The 25,698-nt window shown below is 39.2% G+C and overlaps 1 protein-coding gene across 1 annotated transcript; it reads right to left on the reverse strand.

Moving 5' to 3' along the window:
* Positions 1 to 309: 309 nt before the first annotated feature.
* On the reverse strand, positions 310 to 25,695 carry hsd17b12a (hydroxysteroid (17-beta) dehydrogenase 12a). Its single transcript, XM_088299239.1, has 11 exons — positions 25,206 to 25,695; positions 7,046 to 7,092; positions 6,206 to 6,281; positions 5,774 to 5,881; positions 4,734 to 4,798; positions 4,614 to 4,658; positions 4,296 to 4,330; positions 3,122 to 3,203; positions 2,949 to 3,014; positions 1,778 to 1,927; positions 310 to 1,315 (listed from the first exon to the last, which is right to left on the reverse strand). Exons 1-11 carry the CDS (start codon positions 25,381 to 25,383, stop codon positions 1,175 to 1,177), a joined length of 993 nt encoding a protein of 330 aa, XP_088155365.1. The 5' UTR covers positions 25,384 to 25,695; the 3' UTR covers positions 310 to 1,174.
* Positions 25,696 to 25,698: the final 3 nt, after the last annotated feature.

Raw genomic sequence — 25,698 nt, forward strand, 5'->3', positions numbered from 1 at the left:
AAAAATCGAAATACATGCTTATGGAAACAAAATTTGGCAATGAGACGCTTCCGCTTAAAAAAATTACTCTGAAAATATTTCTGGGCGGCTTTCAACATAATCCTCATTAGATATTAAAAGGCGGGAATCTGTGGAAATGATCAATTACGGGTATTAAGAAACAGTTGCAAAAAGGTTGTGAAGCAAAGCCAAAACAGGCTGTGTTTTTGTTTATTTGTTAAAAGCGGAATTGGAATTGAGTCTTTTTTCGAATGGGCAAAAACTAAAAGAATGAAATTACCGTTTTCACACGAATGACAATAGTCTGCATCTGTCAAATGCGTACTTTTATTATCAAACAGTAGCAAAAATAAGACGCTACTATCAGAAGTAAACAGTGCATGTTACAACATTACATATAAAGTGGGTAATATAAAGCATTTTAAAAAGATTCTTCACACCCGAGAGGCACTCATAAGAATATTGCATACACCTAACGCAGAGCATCACTGCCGAAAAATATGTGAAGCAGTCAATGTGAAAGGCTTTCTTATGGTAAATTATACTCCATTGCTGTGGAGGCACACCAAGATGGGACGTGTAAAAAAAGGTGGAGAAAAAGGCAAAATGTGGTGTTCCCATGTAATTCCAGCATCAATGACCATAGAAAGGCACTTCTGTGTAACATGTCAATCCAAACAAAACAAAAACAAAAACCAGTGATACATTGGTTTGTAACAGCATCCCACCACATGGCGTCGCCATAATAAATAGTGTCAACACTTCACTACATGCGACTATACGGGCAGTTTCAAAGGCTTGTCGTAAGAAACATGACTTGGCTGAAACCTTAAAGCGTCAGGTTGTGTGTGTGTGTGTCTTATACAAATATAAAATAAATAATTTTATTATATATATAATAAAAAAACCACCACCATTTCCACTGCTTACAACAGCAGGGTTTAACACACCATTGTTTCATTATTTTTTTCAGGCAGTAGCATCTAATCTCAAGTAACAAGTCAGCTCTGGTTTTTTGTAGAGGTTCTTCAGGAACACACAAACTCACACGCCCTAGTTCTCTAATGGGACCCCCCTCAACCCGCCAAAAGGGAGACTTTACATTCAGGCGCGCACGCACACACATACATACATACACTTAATTAAACACTGTGTTCGGGTCACATTGGTGGTCTTAGTCCATCTTCAAGCCGGTTCCGTTCTTCTGCTCGCGCAACTTTCTCCTGTGCAGGTATCCAGTGCGCTGGAGGCGGTTCATGCGAGCTCCCAAGAAGATGACCATGCCGATGGGTACCAGCTTGGTGGTCACCCAGCCCTGATGGAGGGGGACAGAAGGAAATGGGAATAACAGATACATTTGTATTTGTACAGCAAGCAGAATTTTCTGAGGTGAAATTATATTCCCTAGCAGGTTTTCTGATTTAACCGCTGATGTCTCTTACTCTGTTATTGGTTATGTTTGATACAGAGCTTGCATTGTGCGTATTAAAAATAATAATAATAATAAATAAAAATCAAACCAAAGCACTGTACACTAACAGACCATTGCATTAGGTAGACTTACACTATCTAATGAGATCCAACACAAAAGTTGATCAAACACTTTTCGTGGACCAAGGTAATGATTGATTAACATTGATTAATGAAGCAACAAATAAATCAATTATCAAAGAAAAGAAATATTTTTATCGGGTTGTGTCCGTTTCATCATCTGTGACTTAATTTTTATTTAGTGTATGTCAAGATGGCGTTTATTTGTACCGCGCGAGTGTCTTACCATGACAGCATGGGGGAAGTATCCGTTGGTCTGACTCTGCAAGCCCACGGTGTTGAGCTCGGCGGCCACGTAGCGCTCCGGAGTGGGTTTGTCCAGGGTTGGCTTCCTGATGCGCGTCATCTTGGTGGCCACGAAGAAAGGCAGCACGCTCTGCGGGATGACGTGAAGATGCCAAGTCAGCTCTCAAACGACTCAATGTTTAACAGATTTTGACAATTTGGTGAGTAGCTTTTGTTGTAGCGTCTTTCATGTCATTGTATATTTTGAGCGCATAGGTACTGCACTGAAAAAGCTTTGAGAACTGGAGTCTAGATTTAGATTACCAGAGATAAAGAAATGGTGAATTAAATATAAAAGCTCTTAAGAATATTTTATGTTTTGGCGCAGCTTATTATGGGCAAAAAAAAGTTTAAGATTTGTTCAGATTGGGCCTGCAGATGCCAAAGTGCAGTACTATCATCGAACTGCAGGTGTCACAAGAGTGACACAAACGGCCCGTTTGTTCACGTAAAAAGTTGGACAACGGAGCAAAATTTTACCACCTTTGTTTTATTTTAGTTCCTTGCTCATTCTTTACCATCTTACTTTGTTCCAGTTCAGTTCATTTTTCCGACTTACTTTCGTTAATTTTACTTCATTTGACAATGTTAGTTTTACTTTGATTTCACCTCGCCCGACTGACTTACTTTGCTTAATTTTTCTGTATTATATTGCCTTGTTTGTTTTTTTTACTGCCGTTTTTATTTTTTTTTTCTGTATTCCAAAGCTTTTATAAAAGTTCACTTTACAATTTTTACTTTACTGTATGCTTCTGCCATGGTATGTTTCATTTACTGTCTTTGTTTCAATTTCTGTCCTTGTTTAATTTTCATGCAGCGTCAGTTTTATCTAACCCTATTTTTTGTTTATTTCAATGTATTTTACTGCATTTGTATTATTTGACTGTAATTTACCATTTTGGTTTTGTTTTAATTTGATTTAAAATTTTACTTCAAATCTGATTCAAACTATTTCATTGTGTTATTTGACTTCATTTCATTATCTTACATTCTTATATCTAGGCATCACCATGCGGTCGTTTTACTTAAGCATGAATCCTCCTTTCTCCCATGCTAAATTCTGTATGTGCCGTGTACTATACGACAGGTTGCGAGAGAGGGCGCAGCCTCACCTGGATGATGATGCCCTGACGCCTGTACTCCTCCTGGAGGCCACGGGAGAAGAAATCCACAAAGGCCTGCCGTGAAGGTCGGAAATAGGGACATGAAAATAAAGATTTTGATTGGAAGAGTATAAATATCCGCTTCATTTTGGAATGGAATAGAATAAGGATGGCATGTAAACCTTCGTGGCAGAGTAGATGGTCAGGAGAGGGACGGGGTACATGCCACTGGCCGAGGAGATGTTGAGGATCACACCTTTGGATCTGCAAAAACAAAGATGATTGCCACTGAGGTGATGGTAGTTGACCAACTGTTTGTGCAAGCATCAACGTGTACTGACAAGAATGAGGGAGAAGACAACAAACTGCAAACCAACAAACTCAAACGACATGGGAAAACGTCTCATCTTGACATTGAAACAACACAATCTTGGTTTTTTTCCTCTCATCTATATTTTAAATAGATGATCTTGTAGTTTGTGATATTGTGCTAACAAACAGTCATGCGTGGCTGAAAGTGTTACTTCATTTTAGACTCAAAGTTTCAAAATACTTTTTCTTAAACAATGCTTAATAAACAGTGCTTAATAAACAATTTTCAATTGACTAAGGAACAAAGTGCATAAATTAGCGGGCAAAATTTAAAATTAACCAAGACTATTTTTTGTAAAGAAAAAAATAGTCAAAAATAAATAAAACATCAAATTTGTTATCTGAATGCATATTGTTATTCATTAAAACAAAAATAAAAAAAAACTAGCACTGTTTATTTCGGTATAAATCAATTTCAGTATCTCTCTGTGCATACATATATGTATAGATGCACATAAACGCATGTATGTATACATATACACCAACATAAGCATACGTACAAATATATATTATATGCACACGCACACACTTTTAGAAAATAAAAACAGAAAGCAGTTTCAAGTGTTTAAACCTCCTCTATGCATCTATTTTTGGATCAAAGCGCATCAACAATTTCCCAGGGAACCCTTCGTCTGCCCTCTCAAACACACACTTGCTCACGCGCACACACACAGAGGCAGTGTGCGTTGCCATGGCAGCCTGTTGCTGCAGTGATGTAGTCTGGTGAGAGAGCGAGAGACGCTCGGGCCTCACACGGCTCCAAAATGTGCCTGCGACTCCATTGGCTCGCACCGGTCACGAGACCGCGTGCAGGGCCAATCAGGGCGGGGAGGGCACTTTGTGTGAATTGAAAGCTTGTCAGCGTTTGTGAACAAAAGGAAGAAGAAGAAGAGCAAGCAGCCATGGCGGGGAAAGACTTCATATCGAAAATATCCTTTAACAATCACCTGACATCAAGGTGCATTTAAAAAAAAAAAAACTCACCTGTCAGCCATTCTGGGCAGCACCAGGCGTGTCATCTGGTGGACGAGAGACAGGAGTTAGTGTGTAAAAGCTCATAAAACAAACGTAGGTGCCTGACAGTGAGATAATTAGAAAAGAGAAGCACGATAGAGACTGTGGGAAAGGAGGGAGAGATGCGTGGGTGGGTGGCGGGTGCAGACGGCGTTAGTGTAGTCCACCGTTGCTTTGGGAACGAGTGAGGCACTGCAGGTACCACCAAAGAAGAAGAAGGAGCAGCAGCAGAGGAGCAGCACAATGGCATTAAGATGGAGATTGTAGGCTCAAATGGATCGCAATTACCTGACACACTGAAGTCATGTTGACGTTGATCATGTTGGTGATGAACTAAAACACACATTAGGTACATAACATTAAATATTTGCTTCATGACCAAAAAAAAAAAAAAAACATCATACATACATTGTCCAGATCCGGAATATGGAGGTAGTATTCAGGGTATGGATAGGAGACTCCAACATTATTGACTGTTAAACACACACATAAAAATAAAACGTGTCAATTTGTGCACAAAAAAAAGCCATAAGTGAGTGCGATACTAAAAATGCCCAAAAGGGGTCAGTAGAGGCAAAGGAAAGAAACTATTCAGTCAACCACACCTTACAACCAGTAGAGCAACTGGATTTAAAACAAGGACAAACAGTTCTTCACATTATTTTCCTCACACAAAATACATGTCAAATTGACTGCAATAAAAAAAAAAAAAATTCAGTGACGTAATGCACACGTTATATTGCTCAAAGGCGCTTTTTATTCTAGTGTACAAGACTTAATTGTACATTTTGTTATAGTGTCTTTTTTGCCTGAGTACTAAAATGACTCCATCTACCGGAGACGTGTTTTAAAATGAAAATCATTTATCAATAAAATCATAAAGAAGGCCCTTGTTGTTCTTATTTATTTTGTATTTATTTATTACTTGTATTCCAATGTTTTTGAACTGTTAAAATAAATGTAGCCCTAATTATTTTCTTCTTTACAATAAATCCTTTTAGCTGCGGGAAAAATATTTTCAAAATGGCCTTCCACCTTTATAATTTTTGGGGGGGGCTTCACTATTTTTAAAATGTATGCAATGACAAAGGGGCAGGAAAGTCTAGTATATACTTTTAATTGTTATTATTTATTTTATTTTTTTTGCAAATTAACAAAAATAAACAAAATTTATGTCGCAGTGATTTTCTAATAGTCACAAAAACATTTGTGATTTGTTTTTTGCGGTTAAAAATATAGTCGTTCTATTTCAGACATTTTCAAAAGTTCTCTTTTTTATGGTTAAACATGTCAGCAAGTCACATTGACCCATGAACGTTCTTGGTGGTATAAAAGAAACAATCATACGATGAATGTTCAGAACATTAATGACAAAGCCAACACTGCTCTAAAATGTAAACAAACATGGCCCCTTAAAAACAATGACAGTAAATATCTAAGTTCTTTACCAAGGACACCGATCTCCAGGCCCGACAGTCCCGCCTCAATGGAGGGGTAAATGTTGGTCTTGCCGAAGTCCACCGCAATGGTCTTTGTCTCCACTCCAAACTGGTCCTCTGTGTCAGAAATTAAGGACAATTTTTGTTTCTAATGTATTTAACTTGTAACATTTAGTGTGCAAAAAGCAATTATCCATCCATTATCTAGCAGTAAGTAAGTCAAGTCAAATAGAATCCTGGGCATTAGGTGTCATGAGCATCCTACTGCAGTGTCAAAATTAAACAGCAGAGGAGGCTGCAGACCAACAAAGCATACTCGTCATTACATGTCCAAAGACTCTTCTCAAGTTCAGAACACAGAAACACCCCCAAAGAAACTGAATGACAATATGACCGTTTGACTAGATAATTTCCAATGCAGATACAAACTTGCACACTTACCAAGAGTCCTGGCCACGTCATCGAGTTTGTGTTGAGAGCGGCTGATCAGCACCATGGCAAAGCCTCTTCGAGCAAGCTGGAAGGAAAACATGTCAGGTTACAGCAAGAAATAATACAAACGCTGCAATGTTTTCTTTTGTTTCAGCCCCAAACTGTGTCAACTAAATACATTTTCAAAAACTGAAAACACAGGTAAAAGATGGGAGCTATGAGGATAAATGATTTAAAGGCAACAACTGCAGTCTCATGGTTTGTGAAATGCTGTACTATTTAACTCTCGTTTATCAGTTGGGATATGATCCATCACACAGTATAACAGGTGAAAATCTGCATTACAGAGCGACCATTTAGAAAGTGAAAATGGTGGATGGGTGGCTTTCGAATGTCTGGCAGCAATGTATGTGCTCAGTGTCGCTAAGTGTTTTACCGTCATTCAATAAAAAGCGACCGTGGCTCTCCTTTCCCCACAAGTGAGGGCATCACAATAAGTATACTCATAAAATGCATAAAAACGATTGCTTAAAAAAAAAAAAAAAAAGAAAATTCAAGCGATATAGCGAGGGTGCTCTGTGAACTACAATAGAGCGATGCAACACAATCGGTTTATAAAGCGTACCACAAATACACACAGCAAGCATTTAACTACATTTTTAAAAGTCATGACATGTATATTTTCCCCTATTCAAGCACCGTGTACAGAGAGTGGCTGTGGCCTTTGAATGAACCCTGTGTTGTATGCATGAGTCATAGCCTCTCTGTCAAAGAAAGTCAAATAAATGTTTATTTTATTTTAAGACAAGGGGTGGGGGTGGGCTTAAGGGGGTATTTCAGGAGACTCACCTCCTCGGCGTAGGATTTCCCGATTCCATCAGTGGCTCCCGTCACAACTAAACAAAGCAGAGAAGGGATGCTAAAGGTCAGTCAAGGGTTTTAGTACAAGTTCACATTGCTTAGCAGGTGTGACAAAAAAGCGAGTTGTGCTTCGGAGGCAAGAAGGGTGAGTTGAAAACAAAGAGTGTATGTAGTGTTAAATAATGTTTGGGACAGGTGTCATCTATTTAATTGAAGTTTTGCAGATTATAAATAACATAAGCATTGTTGGTGTTTTTGTATTTATTTTTTTAGGGAGGGTGAAACTATATATTCAGGATTAATTTGAAATAAAATACCTTTTCCAATTAAAATGTTTATATTCACTTTTACATTATATTTAATTCGTAATATATTTGTTAAATATTTTTATTGAAAAAAGTATTCAACCTTGCCCTAATTTTTATAGATTTTATGAATCATTTTAGAATACATTCATTATTTTAAAGTAAGCTTCTCTCCTTTTATGTATTCTTATTTTTTCTAATCTATTTTTAATATTTTGGGACACTTTTTTTATTAGATTTTTGAAGTCTGTCGCAATTAAAATCCTTAATGGATAATTTTTATATTAGATAAAATGTTTTATAATTTTTATAGGATAATTAGAACAATAATAATAGAATCATTTCAATTGTCAAATTTCAAGTAATTATGCAGCAATTTCTAATACTTTTTTAATGACCTTATCTCCTCATTTCTGATTTTATTTAACATTTGTAATTAGTTTTATTTTTTTTGTCCAAATTTTGTAAATCACTGTCGTATATTTGATTATTATTTGTAATAAACCGCTGTCCTTACTTTTCTAGAATTCCTGTAAAATTTTCTCATACATTTTACAATTTTAAATTGGCATTCATCCTCTTCTGTCCATTTGGAATACTGTCCTAATTTTCTAGATTTTGTCCGTATTTCAAAAAAAATTTTACTTCATGAACTGCTGTAAACTAAATGGTATTAATTTAAAAAGCAAAAACAAAAACAGCAATAGCTGAACTCTGTGTAACCCTGCAGGATGGCATTATGTCAGCAACATGGCCGTCCATGCTCCTTGACTGCAACATGGACAAAAACGTGAACCTCATTTAGGGACACACCCCAACTTCAAGTTGGACCGCTTGTCATGGACAGTGAGCACTGGCTAAGCTGCAATGTGACTGCGATTCCCTGTGACACAATGGCAATGCTTGTAGACTGTCATCACAGGTGGACGGGAGCAGCTTTTCAAAGCTTAGCGGGATCAATGCATACAATACATGAGGGATAAAGGCCGAGCACCAGCGTTAAGTCAACAGAAACCTGGAGAAAGGTTTCTCTCGTGGAACATACCTGCACACTACAACACGTACTGTAGACGATCACCCAAATGATTCGTGCTCACATTTGGGTGATAAAAAGATGAATCTAATCCCATCGAAATGGAAATTGAACAGTAAGGTTTGGGGGAAGAAAATAACCATTTGCGACATGGAGAGTAGACCACAACAAAAGTATATCACGGTGGATTCGCTCCAGACCCAATTACACAATCAGTAAAGAGAGACCATTTAAAAATAAATAAGATCAAGTCAGCTTCATCCATCCCACTCATTTAAAATTATAAATTACATTAAGTTTAATTTTAACAAAAATGTTGCTCTAGCTTTATGCTAACAAAAATGCTATAAACACGCAATAGAAATTAGCAGAGCAAGCGTTCACCTTCAGCAAGCAAGCTAGCATTGTTTCCACGCTATACGTGCAAACTTAAGCCAAGCAAACAGAAGGGGATGCAGAGAGAAAATATGTAGTTTTTATGAACACTATATACGGCGTTCGCAATACAACAGATTATAAAACTGTAGTTTTCACGATTACGTTTTTGAGGAAAAAAAGGACCACCGAATTTATAATTATACCAGTCTTTCTCCAATATTCATGACAAGGCCCCACCCAACCCATAAATGCGGACCACTTCCCTCAAAAACCAACAGTACTAAGCACCAGCATTATACCAGGGACCTTCGGAACCTGAATGGCTCGAACAACCTGTAAATTGAGCTACAATTCCAATCCCACTCTTAGACTTGTATAACTTTTCCTATGTGGAATGGCTCATGTTAAATCCCAAACAGGAATCAACATGTTTCTTTTTTAGGTAAGCTTGATCTTTCAGTTGAGAATTAGTTTAGAAGTCGATGTTTATCATACCATCCACAGTCAGGGTTTCATGAATTACTTTGTACAAACGTGCACATTAACAGAACCTTGGCCAACACACTCATAATACAAGCAGGATCAAGTTGAAGTTGCTTGCAATTATAAATCAATTGCTATCAATGGGGTTTAAGAATACTGCATGTGAAAATGGCAGAAAAGTCATGGTAGTCATGGCCACCACTTAGCTCCGCCCCTGGACTTGGGGTCTTCTTGGGGACGACTAGCGGTCGGCGTTCCACAGTTTGTCAAAAAAACACTTTAGGCAAACAAATTGTGGCGGACTCCGAGTGTGTCTGTCAAGTCTCATGTTGATGATGATGATAATGATGATGATACAAAAGATGCAAAAAGAAAGCTGATAGGCACGATCGTGCACTCAACACACCTATGATCAGTCGATGAAAGATTCATGGAGGCATAGAGGACATTCTCTGGCAACAGGCGAGAGGAGAGGAGCATAGACGAGAGGGAGGGAGCGATGACAAACGAATGAGGAGGAGGAGGAAGAAGAAGAAGAGGGGCTGGCGGGATGCGGCGGGATCCTGGGGGCGTCTAAAAATAGAAGTGGAGCGAAGCAGGAGAAGGAGCGTGTGAAGGAGAAAGCGAAATAGAGAGACAGGGAAGGATGGAAAGCAGGAGTGAAAAGAGGAAGGCGAGCAAGAGTAGCACAAAGTCAAAAAGTGAAAAAGGCGAGCAGAATTTATTTTTTAAATCCGACTCTTTCGTCGTCAACCCCAACACAAACGCACACCGAACACTCCACCCCCATCCTTCTCGATATTAAGAATGAAACACTCCGACACAAAAGCCTCAATGGGAGCGGATCATACCAATGCATGGCACAGGGGGGGGGGATAAAATGGTTGGTAAGCATCAAATCCTCTCAACAGTAAATAATCACCGTATGTAATCCTACAAGAAAGCAGACGGATGATCTTTGTTTAATCAAAATAATATTCTTTTAAACATCTGCATTGACATTGGAAAACACTGCTCAACATTTTTGCCTGTTTTCTGAGATGTTATGGACCAACACAGTGTCTGAATCGTAACCAATTCATGGAAAAATGTCAATTTAGTTTGTTGTGAAGACGATCGTTATTTGCAGCCTTATTGCGAATAACCTGTCATTGAGACCTCACGCAGCCTTATTAGAGTAGATCAAACTTTTAGTCCTGCCTTCGCATTCAGTAACAAAGATGTAGCGCTCTAGTTTAAAAATATTGGCAAATACATCAATTCCTCTGCTTAATTGCTTAATCATGGTTGATTTGGTTTTGTTAGTTGAAATTAATAACTCGGGAATCAATAAACTTTAAATGATAAATATTTTTTTATCCGATTATTCGGTGGAATTATCGATTCTAAAAATATATGAGCGACAGCCGTAATTACATCCACTACTGAAAATATACATTTAAACAAATACATAAAGTATATTTAATGCTTTAAAACCGGAGAAAAAAATTGTGGGGTTAAAAATTGTTAGGATTTTTATTTATTTTTTTTTAAACACCTCATTTGCATTGGATATCACAGGAATGATGTCCAAGATATTGTGGCAACTGAATTTAACAAAAAAAAAAGTCAAATATTACATACAATAATTCAAAATGGGAAACATTACAAAACCAAATGATATTTTTAAATAGTTTACAAACACAAAAATATGTAGGTGTATGGACCTCAAGCTCGCGGGGCGCCACAGAGTCGCACCTGCGTTGAAGAGTGTCGTGCGACGAGGCGCACGTCAGCTGTCCTGAAGCTGTAGTATTCACACGAGTGCATGTCAAGCATGCCAGGTGATCAGGGGCGGGGTGGGGCCAATAGACTCATGACACTTTTGGCAGCTTTCAAATTGACAGGATGGGTAATGAGTTGTGGAGTGACAAGTGATGCAACACTTTGCTGAACATAGTTGAGCATGGATGTTAAAATGTCCTTAAAAGGGAAGAGATTGTATGAAAGTGCTCCGTCCTGCATAATAGTCTGTCACAAAATAAATAAATAAATATTCAGTAATCACTACTCAGCGAGACCTCTGCACAGCAGTCACATCCGAAAAAGCAACTGGAATATAACAATTCAAATTTGGATTGAAAACACGATTACTAATTTGATTATACATTGACTTTGAAACTTAATATTTATTCAATATTATATTTTCAACTAAAAACTATCATGTGTCCACTCATCCCTGCATGTTGAATAATTTATTCTTGAACTCTTCTTTTTTCAAACTGTGAATAAGCACCTCCTTTATCATGTTTATTTTGTTGTTCTCGCTTTGTTTTCACTTCTTGGGACTCACGAGGTTACCTCAGGGATCATATTTCATCATCATATCAAGTGCAAATTTGTCACAGTATAACAAAAAGATCTTGGATCTTTGTATGCTCAAAATTTGAGGAAAGTAAAATTCCTTGAATGCCTGAAAATTCAACTTGAATAAAACTCAAGGCCAATGAGAAAATTAGTAAGAAAGTGAAATAAGTATATACAAAAAAAAATAATAGCAATTAAAAAACAAATAGCGACTCTTCCTGCTGTGCGTGCACTTTGGCCTTTTAAGAGCAGTTGTGGTGCGTGCAAGGATGGAGAACACGCAACAGGATAAGAAGAAAGTTGCAATTTAAATCTATTGATATATAACTCTTTTTTCACAGATTGGGAAGAATTTGTGTTGCCTTTGTGTACATTTTCCCACAGCATTTGTGTGTGAATGTTCATTATTTGAAGGCATATCCTTCTTAAAGCCAATTTCCAATTAGCTTGTGAATGAGATTGTACATGGACTTCAGCATTAGCGTTGACTTTTTAAAAACAAAACTTCTCTTCTATCAAATACACCTTTTGTGCAATTCTTTTTGTTGAGAGTTTAGTTTTACAATAAACTCCAACTAGGGAGTCATTAAAGAGCTTAAAGCACATGCGCTACATTGGAGGTGCATTTAAGGTACTACCCACAACATTGTGAACTTGCAAATTCACGCCGTTTTGCATCAAGTTTAAAGTATATAATCAAATCATTTCTTAGACTGTGCTTTTGGTATTCCACGCAGAGCTATAGCACCCCCCTAGCAAATGCTCAGCCCTCCCTCGGCAGAATAGATGCCGCCGCCGCCGCCTCCTCCTCCTCATCTTCTTACACGCACATCTCCATATCCTCGTGCTGTACTTATGAATGACAACACTCCTCCCACCTATTATATAATAGCGCCATTCTCTCAATAACAGTTGCATGAGTGCGTGCGCGTGCATCGCCTGTAGTGTGTTTGTGCGTGTGTGCGTGCGTGGAAGTGGGCTCTGGTACACTGGGAGGAGGACGATGCCAAGCTCCTTTATTCAGTGTGCTGGCATTTCTCGTGGTTTTAATTCAAAATAAATAAAGACAAATGAAAGAATGTACATTTATTTATATCAACACTAGTGCACAATATTAGGTACACTTGCAAAATCGTATGAGACTGACTACAAGGGGATGCATCGGGACGGTTATTATTAGGCCATATAGTTGCGTGATAGTAGTTGGCAGGGATGTACAAATGCATTGCAGGATAACGGCAGTCTCAAGTACACAAGGCAAACGAATAAGAAACTTCTTCAAGTGCAGTGCATAGAGGGCTGTTGCAAAATTTTAGAGCCTCCCCTGGAGCTAATCAAGGCAAGAAACAGCTCTATGGTGCATAATCCGGTGGGCTGGCTCTTATATTTTGACCCTCTATGACAAAAACATTTCCATTTCGTAGGTAACCCCTTCTTATATGCAGTTCGGCATTCACAAATTCATTTATTTGAAGATTACTTGTTATTTGATGAAAACTCACCTATTGGCTGTTTTGTGCTCAAGCTAAAGCAAACAATGAATTAGTTTGGCAACATTTTGATACTTTTGGTAATCACAACCCCCTTTTTGGGGGCGAGGGGTGATTTATCAAAGTTTCGCAATTCGAAGCAGTGCTTCGTCCCAATCACTCATCGAATAGTGGTGGGAGGGGTCACATGGGGGATAGGGGTGTCACTGAATTCCGCTATATGCAGCAGCATAAGGTGATCAAATTCTAAGAAACAGCCTGACATGATAACAACAACGTCCATATCGAATTAACATCACCAGCTCTCATTAGATTTTGCAGCCGAGTTCACCCATCCACATCACGTCGCTTTCAAGCACCGAAAGCGGCCTGACGGGGGCGCTTTCGCACCGCGAACACGGCCTCAGCGTTGCACATCACGTCCAAAAGGTATTGACTCCCCCCCCCCCCAGCCTTTTGTCTCCCCCTTCCATCCTCCATCCTCCCTCCCTGGGCTGAGGAGCGGCCGCTGCCTGTTCGCTAACGGTGCGGCTCTAAAAAAAGCAGCAGGAGGAGTAAAAATAGCAGCGACTGCCTCGTCTGGGAGATAAACCCCCCCCCCCCATCCCCCCCAATCCATCCATCGCCTCCCGCCTTGCATGCTTGCCTGCCGCATGCACCTGAATACCAAACAAGATCACCAACAGCATCATTGCCACGACAACCGGGGCTGCAGCATCCATCCACGCTGCATGCTGGGAAACACCGCACACGCGCACACACACGGTTGGAATCATGATGGGCAACGAGAAGCATTACACTAAATACATCTTATGGTTTTCTGTCATAAAAGAAGCGATAATACTGTAGCAAATATTAATACTGTGGCACTGTAGAATGAGGTTTTTTCATTCTTCACTGTGTGACATGTCAGATCTTTTTTCCGCGCCCCTGATTCAGTGAACCCATATTTATCGTGGAGGACATGCTCCACACCCACCTGAAATCGGTGAAAATCTAACAGAGATACCATGTATAAACTATATTTTTTTATCCAATTATTTTTTCATGTAGTATATCGTTTTGCCCCTTCTCTATGCTTAAAACACATTCCAACTTGTGAAAACAGACCTTCTTAACGCATTTCAAACAGATTTAGACAAAAAGTTCCAAACATAAAATGACAATTTTAAACGGCAGGGACTTTTGGTAACTGGAGTTGCCACTTTGAAACGATTAATGTAAAGGTGACGGCTATATAAATAAAGTTATATTGCTTTGTATAAGTTTTATTCACACCCAGGGGAATAATTAAAAAGGTGCAAATTATTTCTTCATCCTTGCACCTGCTATCTTGTCTCCACCAATAATATGGTTTGGTCATGTGCTGATATCATACTATAGAGATAAAGAGTCAATTCTAATTATACACTAATGGAAGTCGGATTGAAAAAAAAGAATAGCAACAGACGCTGTCCATTGGGCATGCCGCCCTTTTCTTAAAGGATTGCAACACAAATCATTTAGACACACCTCACGGGTGAGCTATTTTTAGAACAGGCCCGTGGGCTACTTATGAGGTCCTTGAGGGCACCCTGGTGCTTTGTAAGCCCGGATGTAGATGTGTTTCATCCATATTGTGCTATAGTTGGTACTGTTAGAGAAGTGGGGGGCGGGGGGTAAAAACTGCCTTATATTGGAAAGATTACTAGACGTGCAGTTCTACAAAAATATTAAAATTGACAGAGTAATTGCTTCTGTGTAAAGAGACAGATGGGTCAAGTTGTCCCAGCGACCTTAAGGGTCAGTGAATCCAACACATGCCATAAAATGGCAATACAGGCAAACTAGTTGTCCCCTTTTTCTCATCATCTACACTACAATTATGTTAAAGCAGTAACTGTTCCCCTATAAAAGTGAAAACACTTCCCTATATCGTCAATGTCCCACATGTTGGCGAATGTCCAAAAATGTTTGACATGAAAAGGTTGCCATCACGGTCTTAAAGACACAGTAGTAACAAAAAGCGTCCGGCAAATCCTCAATTAAGATTCTCAGTGAGGAGAGACTGCGGTCCTCGTATGCCCTGCTCTTGTTATGTAATCTGTCGCACCCCAAACTCGCCTATCAACGAGCAGAGGCCTCCTACGTTACACAGAGGAAGGGAGGAGGGAGGGATGCAGCACAAGATGGAAACACACGCACACACACACACACACACACACACACAGACGTGTATATTTCTTTAAATAGCAAGGGAGAAAGTCACATGGGTAATATAAAAGTTGACAAAAATAAAGCTTGATGGGGAAGGAGGGAGGCTGGAGGACTTCTACTTCAGAGCTAACCAAGATAGAGCCAGCATCTATATTTGGATCTGCAGCAAAAAATAGCTATTGAAAAAAAAGGGGGTGGGGGGCCCGACCATTGTTTGAAAAAAAAAAAAAAAAGAGAAAAAGGTTAAGTACGGTAAATATTTTATTTTAAATAGTTGAGGTGATTTTTGGTAAAACTTCACAACTTGGAGATTTTTTGGGCACAAAACTTTAGGCGACCCAAACAAAATATAGCTTTCAATCGACTGTCATACAAGATTTGAACATCTTTTAGTCTTGGACACACTCGTTCCAAAAGAAGAAGCAGCCTCAACAAAAACACTTCTTTTTTCTTTATTGCTGATTATGTTAAATTTTTCCTCAAAGATTACACATTTTGGAAAATTGACTTCTTAAAATTGCCTGTTCAAAAACAGTGGGGTGTCAGCAGTGCTTACCCACCTATCAAATGTGAAATTGAAATCAACTTAAGGTTAAATTAGCCAGTGGAGTCTGGACGCAGAGGCGTGAGCATCTCCTGTTCTGGAGAGTCTGAAAGTCCACAATAACTTGGACTTTCAAAAATCAGTCGCAAGAGGGGTCGGAAAGGTCACAGAGTTAGCGCAGAGTAGCACTGGCCAAGCTCTACCCCCTGTCGCCATGGTAACAAACGCCCCACTCAGGATGGTTCACCCATGCCACAAAAATGACTTCAACAGTTTGACAAGTGGAAATTAAATGTGTTGTAATTCTTTGTTTTATGTTTTTACGGAAGAATGTCAGACATTTGTTGTGCAAGACAACGTCTTTCAAGAGAAGAACACAAAAAAAAAAAAAAAACATTCGAATCCTCCACTGAAACATTTTCTCGGACAGATTATCTCTATTTATAGTTTACAAATGGAAAGAAAACTGTTTCAAAATCTAGACCAAACTGAATTTGTCCCAGCAATTTGACAACAACGTTAGCATGAATGCCAAACCAGACACAGCGTATATGTTGTGGGCTACATTTTGCTACACAAAAAAAAAAAAAAAAAAAAAAAAAAAAAAAAAAAAAAATCAATATTTAGTTATGACTCTTCTTTCCCGTGCAACTAATTCACAAGCACTTTTCAGTTCACACAAAATCTTAGTGAGAAAAGGCTAGACAATCACCAGAAGCTTTTCAAATTAGGTATGACGTCATATTGATTAAGTAGAAACTGGTTGAGCCAAAAGATATTGAATGTGACACCTGGTTGGATCGCAAACAATGTCAAAAGGCGGACTATGCGCTCATGGAGAGTGCATGAAGTTCATTCAACCTGAGGAGGTGTTGGACCGGAATTCACAGGCATTCGCCCGAGCAACAATGGTGTCATTGGTTGGCTAGAGGGCGTTAGATTCATTACAGTATAGGAACAAACAATTGTCGTCAAGAAACAAACCATTTTAATAAGTTACTCATTGGTGTGTGTATAAAAGGATTTGATTGGGATTCGACAACTTGTGGACGAAACATTAAAATCGACAACTATTATAATCAAGTAATATTTTACAGCCGTGGTTTCAAATTAAATTCAAATTGGTCAACACCTCAGGATCTAAAAATAATCGATTCTAAAAATATTCCAATACTGACAGCCCTTGTACAAGGAACGGCAACTTCAATTAATTGGACTGAATTATTATTTTTAATTAAAAATTATCAACGATCTATTCCAGCGATGTATAGTGACAAGCAAAAGCCAAATGCTCTTCCAGATGTCAAAAAGAGCATCCACCTATTGCACACAACTGTGTGTATTGGTGACTAAATTGAAAGGACAAGATTTCAGTTGTGAGATTTTTCTTCGGTGGTGGACCATGAAATTTGGATAACGAAAAATATCACCCTCTAGGGGCGTGGCCTGCTGAGCGATATCACAAGCCGGAGTCCGGTTGTCAGCATGTGAGCGCCTGAGCGCGAGCTGCGGCCTCCAGCAGCTCCTTGCTCGTGATCTTTGGGTTAAGGTTAGAGTTGTATTTGTACGTTTGACTGGTTAACCGTTTTACTCATAAACAATAACCAAAGACTATTCGAAAACTTCCACTTTTTTTCAAAAGGTTTGCGCAGTGCAACGCGTGGCGTGACATTATGTTAGACCAACTGCTTCTTTTTGCCAATTGACAACTACGATATTGGTCCCAATTAGTTTTGGTCTATCACAAAAAAAGAAAATGAAAGGACATGATACGACGAAAACAAAAATCACATCGAATAGGACCGAAGCAATGCGGACAGTCCAAGAAATATGAATGCGAACATACTGAAGCAATACGACTCAACAGCCTCCCCATCCTGCTCTACGGTGCGCGTGTGTTGCTGAGGAGGTTGAAAGGGAAGCTACAGCATGCGGTTTTTTTTCCCTTTTTTTTTTTTTTTTTTTTACCCAGCATCCCCGGCTGCCGCACGTGTCGCTGAGCGTGTTCAGCACATGAACAGCGGCGTTCTCGCTCTCCGCCCACACACGCACAGACACAAAGCGTGCACGCGCACGCACATCATTCACTCCCATATGCACATTGGGCTTCAAGTACATGAATGGAACTCGGCTTCATGCCTCTTATATAATGCCACCGTTTTCTCAATAAAGTTACAAGAGGGACAGTCAGTGCCTTGCCTAGAATGTAGTTGCACACACGCACACGCACACGCACACAACAAAACACACGCTGCATGGTCTTATGTAACACTGGGTAGTAAAGAATCATTATGGCAACAAGAATATTTGACTGCAGTATTTTTGAAATATTTTTTTCAAGCCTAAACGTCTGCATGCACACACATTTAAATAACGTTTGCAATGCATACAGTGAGATGTTAGTGTGTGTGAGCAGGAGAATCTGAATGGGGGAAGCCGCCCTGACTCACACTGCCTGCACAAGCACAATCTTACCACTAAGAGTCGCCTGCTCTACAAAAAGGGGAAGACCAGGGAAAATCCCTGCTGCTCAATGCAGAGCTGCTGAGTGGAGTGAATCACAATGCCATGCCATTGCCTTTTTTTTTTCTTGCCAATGAAAAACATGCATCTCTGCGTTGACTTTTTTTTCTCGTCCAAAACAAAATTGTTATATTTTGCCATAAACAAAATTCTTATTTATGCGTTTTTTTTGGGCACAACAACCCAATGCACACAAGTAAAGATGCACATGAGAAGCCAATACAGGTACCTTTAAAAACGCATTTTAAAACATCCTCAATTTTGCAGTGATGCATATTTCATTATATAGCAGCAAATATTTCCAAAATGCATTTTTTTCCAAAAGACTTATTTGTGCTAGATATTTAAACAATGAAACAAAAAACACAAATTTCTAATAAGTTTGTTTGTGACTATTTGGGGACTTTTTAGCTTTTTGGAGGGATAAAAAGCAAAAATGTGAACAAAAACTAAATATGGAGTTTCACGTTTTTCGCTGTATACTAGTGATAATATTTTAGAATATGCTCGAGTGAAGACAACATACAATTATTTTGGCATAAATAAAAAGATACTGATTAAAAGACAAAAATGTCTCGCAAATCTCATTTTCTTGAACAGCAGCTCTATAGAAAAAGCTCATAAATCCAAACCACATAACACCTGGCATTTTGAGATTCACAGTCTTGTAGTTCAAGTACACTGTATATAATAGAAAGCACATGTCCAACTTTTCAGACTCTTTATTTTTCCATCCTAAAAAAAAAGTAAATGTTAAATAATTTGCACTTTTGTAAAAAAAAAAAAAAAAAAAAAAAGAAGTTTTTCCAATGGAGGGCAACCACAAATCTCTGCAAATAAGGGACGCTCCCGTAAAGTGAAAAGCGCCTAAAAAGAGTCCCGAACAGGGGAAACCTTGGGTGCCAAACCGAGATTGTGAGGATAATGGGGTTTAACGATTTATCGTCTTGGGACGGAAATCACGAAACACAATTTTGACATTTTATTTTATTTTGAAAATTTTTAAAGGGCTCTTGTGTCTCACGCTCATTGACCTGCGCCATCCTGATTTAAAAGAAATGGGGGGAGGGGGGGGAACAACAACATTGCACCGTAGTAATTTAGTTCACTGCGAGCTGCGTGTGCGGATCATCTCCTCCGAGGTGACAAATAAACGACCCCACTAAGAAGTAGTGGTTTAACCGAGGAGGAGAACATGGAGACGCTAAGCGTGCTAATCGCTAAAGTGAAATGGAGAATGGTGAAAGACCCAAAATAAATGCTTCCGTGTACAGTTTACTTAATAGAAGTTTGGCTAGAACCACGTTAGGGCGCAGAGCCAACAGCTATGAAGAGAAATGCGGTATTTCAAGGAAAACGTTGCAAGAAATTAAATGAGATGACTACAAGAGCAATTTAGCAGACACTCTCAGACCGCAACACGGAAACAGCTGACGTTATCATGAAGAGCTCAATATTTCAAACGTACATTAAATATTTGTAATTTCTTCAATAATATTTGAACTATTTTGCACCACAGAGTACTGACTTTTGAGCTCTACACAATATGTCTCAATTTTGCTTAGCTAAGGGACAATGATTTTATTGACATATAATCTGACATTTAAATACAAAGAACACGTATATTAGTATAAAATGTAAAAAAAAAAAAAGAAATTCAGGGTTAAAAAAAAAAGGCTTTTTCATTTGCACAATTAGACGCACATACAAAATTACTCTTGATGGCAAAAACTGAGGAACCGACCCCCCTCACAAAACCTCTGGCTTTGCATCATTACAATAATAACTTTTATTGTGTCATGTTTGTAAATGTCACTGTACATTGTGAAGAAGATTGCAGATCAAATTGAAATCTGGCAGAAAAATCGCAATACAATTTTTTCCTAAAATTGTTGAACCCTCTGCGCCACCGTTTTATCTATCCACTTCTGCTGACTGTCGACAACTGATCTAACATTCCACCACAGTTTTTCTGACAGAAAGGAAGAGTTACATAATTAAGATTAGTAGTTATTCAAAGAGGATCAAATATGCAAGTTGTATATTGTCTGTCTTGATGTGTTGCTGCCCTGTTGGTGTTCAAATATCTGTTGGTTCAATGTGTCGCCATCGCCATCTAGATGTGATTCATTTTCATCATGCATTGGGAGTTAGCATTAAGCTAGCACACATTCAAAGTGATGTAGTTGTTTTAAAAACATGAGTATGCCTTTTGTTTTACGTTTAGTTTGATGGTCAACTTAAGCTAGGAGTGCCAAACAGCATGAAGGATCTTTTAGGACAATAGTTCACTTTGTCCTAAAAAATGAAGTGAGTTGAGTTGAGTGCTAGATGGTAGCGGCAAACTCATGTCTGAAACAGTAATTGTCGCACTTTCCCACCAGAATACCACAAATCTTTTCCGCAAATATTGGCAGATAGATGAATTAGCAAATGCCAAACAGCGTATAAACGGAGGTCCACAATACACACACAAAACTCAACAGTAATTCTCAACAGTACGATTATGACCAAAATGATAATCCCAATTATTTTATTAAAACGGTTGCAAGAAACAAGAACGCATCAACAAACATAAAATGCGCATCATACCTTAAAAGTAATGCTTTTTGTTTTACATCCCACATTGTGACTCGACACTTCTTGGAAGCAAACTTTTTTTTTTCTGTGGGCTTTCCTTAAAACCTCTCAGCTAGCATATTTAAGCATAACGGGCTGAGCACGTGCTGACAAACCGGTCGGACCAGCACATTGTTGCCGCCTGTCGTAAGACTACGAGAAACGCGCAACTGTTCTCATGGTTGACGTCATTCATTGTCCATATTCAAAGTCACACGTGTGTCGAGCGCCTGGGGAATGCAGGTTGTGACATTGTTGAGAAGCAAATTACATGAATACAATTCAACGAGAATGCAAAGAGCTGCAGTTGAGAATGTGGTTTCTCAGCCACATTCCCACCGAGATCAGCATTCGGGTGACACCACGCTGCAGCATGAGGGGCCTCCATTGCACAACACGTTAGTTCACTGTTGGATTATAAACTGATGTTTAAAAAAATAAATCAAAATCTGAATGCAACTTTCACTTGACTGGGTTTTGTTTAAAGTACTATATATCTATGACGTACAGTCATAATTACAGAGTATAAAAATATCTCAAAAAACACTGATTGCTATTTTTAGTCTGTCGCATCGGCCTGATGTCTCACAGTAGATAAACACGAGTGACACCACGTCAGGACGTCAAGCATCCAGCCCTGCTCTCCGTTCATAGATGAAGACTTTTAATGTTCAACTTTCTGCTTCTGCTCCTCATGTGACACTAGTTTTTGTAAATTCAACCTTTGAATCCATTCATTGCAGATTAGAAAATGACAGACAACTCATGTCAAAAGTCTGACATTCGGCGAACAAAATTTGCATTTAAAAATCAGATCATTACGGAATAGTACATGTATAAACCAACTCATTGTAAATTAGTATTTTCTGGTCATTTTACTTCGAGGAATTATTCAAATGGGCCATTTTACTTGAGTCAGCGTTTTATAAGCATTGTATAGTTGACAGTCCAATCATTACAGAGTTTTACTGCCTAACCTTTTAGAATCTTCAAGTTGATTTATACTGTAATTGATTACCTTGAAAGCATTTTTAATTCGTCAAGGCTTTATTCAAACCTGCATTTAACTAATACTAGCACCGATTTTGTAAGGAAAATAATCAACAACCCAAAATGCAGTTTAATGGAGTATTTTTTTTTTTGGGGGGGGGGGGACTCTATAACGTCATATGTTTTTAATCTGCAATTTTAGTCTTACTTGTGTATGTTTTTCTTAAAAGTACTGTTCGCTTTCAACAATTAACAAATATTTTAAAATGCAGTATTATGGGGGAATTTTAGCATTTCAAGACAATTAAAAAAAGGAATTTTTACTTTAGTCTGTTTTGTTTCAAATGTTGTACCTATTAAATCCAAAAATTATTCAGTGAGGGGGGAAACAATTTTTGTCTTTGCACTGAGTATTCATGGGGACATTTAAATGCTCCAAAAAATTACTACAAATCAAAATTTTTACATTTACTTCTTCAGTAATGTTTCACTTCAAGTGGTTTACCTTTCATATCCAATCATTACGGAATTTTTAAACATTCTTTTAAAAACATTAATTAGGGTACTTTAAGTAGGGGATTGTTAAAGCCGCAATTATACTTTTAAATGCCCAGCCTTAGCCCGAGAGACTGGATTCAGACAACTAGCTCATCCCTGGACACCACCTGCAAAAATGACAAAAGTCTAAACTATTCAAGCTTAAGAAGCCCTAATGTGGTCTTTTTCACACAAGATAAGAGTGCCCCACAGGTTGAACATGACGACAAATCACGCCATGCACCATGTCGACAGGCCCGACCGGCGTATCTGGTCCGACCAGCCAAGGCGAGCACGCTGGTTGCAGCAAGTAAGCCATTTTCAAACAGACTTCCTGTCTGGGTCAACTGCCAGCCACGCTCACCATGCGACATCCAACAAGTTTCTGGGAGTGGTGGAAGAAAGGGGGCTACATCCTCATTAAAAAAAAAAAAAAAAGGAAAAAAAAAAGAAAAAGAGAGAGGGGAGACTTAACCACTACAAACAAGTCAGTCAATGGGCGTTTTTAGTACTTCAAAAATTTCACCGGCATTTTACGGGGTTTTCCCACGTGCAGCTCAAGAATGATTACTCAGCAATTTTTTTCTCCGCATTACAAGCAAGCGGGGAAGCAGGGGAATCACCATCTCACTAATGTGTGTCACGTGGCAGCATACAACTGAAGTGGACCAGAAATAGACCTGAATCCAGGGTTAAATGACAACGCGAACGCAAACTGATCAGGAAAAAGGATTTTTTGCATTTGCATTGCGCATTCGTTCAAAAGAACATCCCATTGTGGTTCATGTTCCTCATTAAACAGAAAGTCAGTTCAATCCAAATGACACCTGGGTGCAACCGAATGGAGATCAATTGCGGCAATTGTATTAAAGATGTGTAATGTGAACACAAAGAGGACCAGAAGGAGATCCAGTTGGGCTAGCAATGTGAAAGCAAACTGAACAGAGTCCCTTTTTGAGTTGTAAACAAAGTGAAATCATCTTTAAAAAAAAAAAAAAAAAAAAAAAGTAGTTTAAGAAGTAAAATAACAAAAGGTTACTGTTGGGGTCATATTCCAAGTTGACTAGACAAACAAGAAATCAGATTTGGTTCAGGTCCATGTATTTGTATTTAATGTAAGGCAAAACAAATCTAGTTGACACCTCAGTTAAACTAAATTGATATCAATTACCGGTATGTCCAATGGGAGCACAATTTGTATCAGAAAGTGACCGGGGTCCAAATAGAAATGGGCTCGCAATTCCAATGTGAACTAACCAGAGCCTCATTTTGCTTCTGTGTGTGTGAACAACTTTGCAGTGCAGATATAAAATTAACCTGAACCACTCCCCCCTCATAAACAAGGTGAAAAAAGAGGTTTACCAAGAAGTGAAACTGAAGAAAAGAGAGTTTTTAAATATCCATTGAAAAACCAGATCCAATTCTGGTCTGCTTTACTCATTTGATTACAGTGTTAATTCAAAGCTAAGTGAATCGAAAATCAAAAACAAACAGAGCACAAGCAAGGATGCGCAAAGTAAATACCAGCGGCATCATAAACCTAAGGGGAACCTGTAACCATAACGATATGTATGTTTCATGATTTAGGTCTGGTTGTAGCCCACTTCATTTGATATAAAACAAGGCAAGGCGAAGTGAATCAGAGCTTTGTGTACACATTGGTTAAGCGAACCAACGTATGCACGTATGTGGCATCAAACTGCTGATCCATTACATTGAATTTATTTGACTTATTTTACAGAGATCAATCCCACAACTATTAAAGTGTTACACACGTGTTCACAAATTAATCACTTCCACATAGTTTAAAAGGATGTGTCATGGGGCAATAATCTAATTATCATGGTTATGATGTCAGAGTCAATGAAGGTGATACGTTCAAATGCCGTTGGATTTCACAATGCACCAAAAGGAGGAGTGCAAAGGGCGTGTGATGACTATTCCTATATGGTCAACGGATGACTAAGCGGTGAACGAGTGCATGACTCATCGTTGTGCACCGGTATGAGTGTGTGTGCGCAACATCAGTCACATGGAAGGGGAGGGGGGTAAAAAAAATGCGCATTAGTCATCCCTAAAGGCACCATTCATCAATGCACCTTCATTTTGGGCATATTTGAGTAGGATTTCATGCCAGAAAAAAAGGGGGGTTGAGGGGAAAGGGTTGTACAGGCAAACTGCGCAGTATTTTCGTCCATGCAAAAGTGGGTCAAACCCAGGCAGGGTAGACTCCAGCGAGACCATCCTTGCAAAAAAATAACACCAAACGCTAAAATTTCCATCTAACGTTCATCTCATCCTGCAATATAGACAATATGCACATAAGGAATCCAAATGTAGGTCACCCACTCAAAAATAGGAACATGTGTCTTGTGAGGAGTTAATGGGGCTCAAAGTGCGCCATAGCCGAGCAAAAAAAAAAAAAAAAAAAAAAAAGTAGGGCAGCCAAAATGTAGGTGAAAACCCATTTACACATAATTGGACCTCATGGCCGTCATCTTGCTAAGCAATCAACTGCTTACCTGCGCCGAATATGCAACCCCGGCAACAACCTTGATTGAGCTCATAAAAAACTAATTTCCCTCATTAATAAAAAAAAATTTAATAAAAGATAACATCAACAACGCACAGAAAGTGAAGTTTGGGCACACCTGGCTTCACTTGAAGTGGCGTGTAAGAGGAGGAGTAAAGGGGGAGCACTCACCTGCCCACTTGCCCAACCGGGGGGAGAGCAGCTGCCCGTTGCCCAGCACCCAAACCCTGAAGCCGGACCAGAGCCGGTAGAGGATCCACAGAAGCAACGAGGCCACCGCGAAGGCGCCGACCCAGAAGAAAGGCGTCTCGGCCCCGCGGAGCATGTCCTGAGCGTGGGTCCACATCATGGCGGCGGTGATGTTCGGTCCAAATGTGTGCGCTTGAGTTGCCGTGTGAATGCGACCTCAATTGTTAGGCTCTAATTTCTAATTTCCACGGCAGGACGTGAGAGAGTGGCTTTATAAGGAGGTTGTAGCATCACGCTCCTTCACTTCCTCCCCCCTCAACACTTGCCAAGCCTGATTTGACCACGCCCCGCCTACCTCGGCTTCTATTGGCCACGCGAACCGCCTCTCAAGGTCCTCCTCACCTTCCATTGGCTTCTGTTTGGTGAGTGAGGCAGTTCCAAATGAGGCTGACTAGCAACGCCATTGGCTGGCAGG

The sequence above is a fragment of the Idiotropiscis lumnitzeri genome, chromosome 6 (assembly GCF_059441095.1).
Source record: "Idiotropiscis lumnitzeri isolate Australia: NSW breed Sydney's pygmy pipehorse chromosome 6, RoL_Ilum_1.0, whole genome shotgun sequence".
Taxonomy (NCBI): Eukaryota; Metazoa; Chordata; class Actinopteri; order Syngnathiformes; family Syngnathidae; genus Idiotropiscis; species Idiotropiscis lumnitzeri.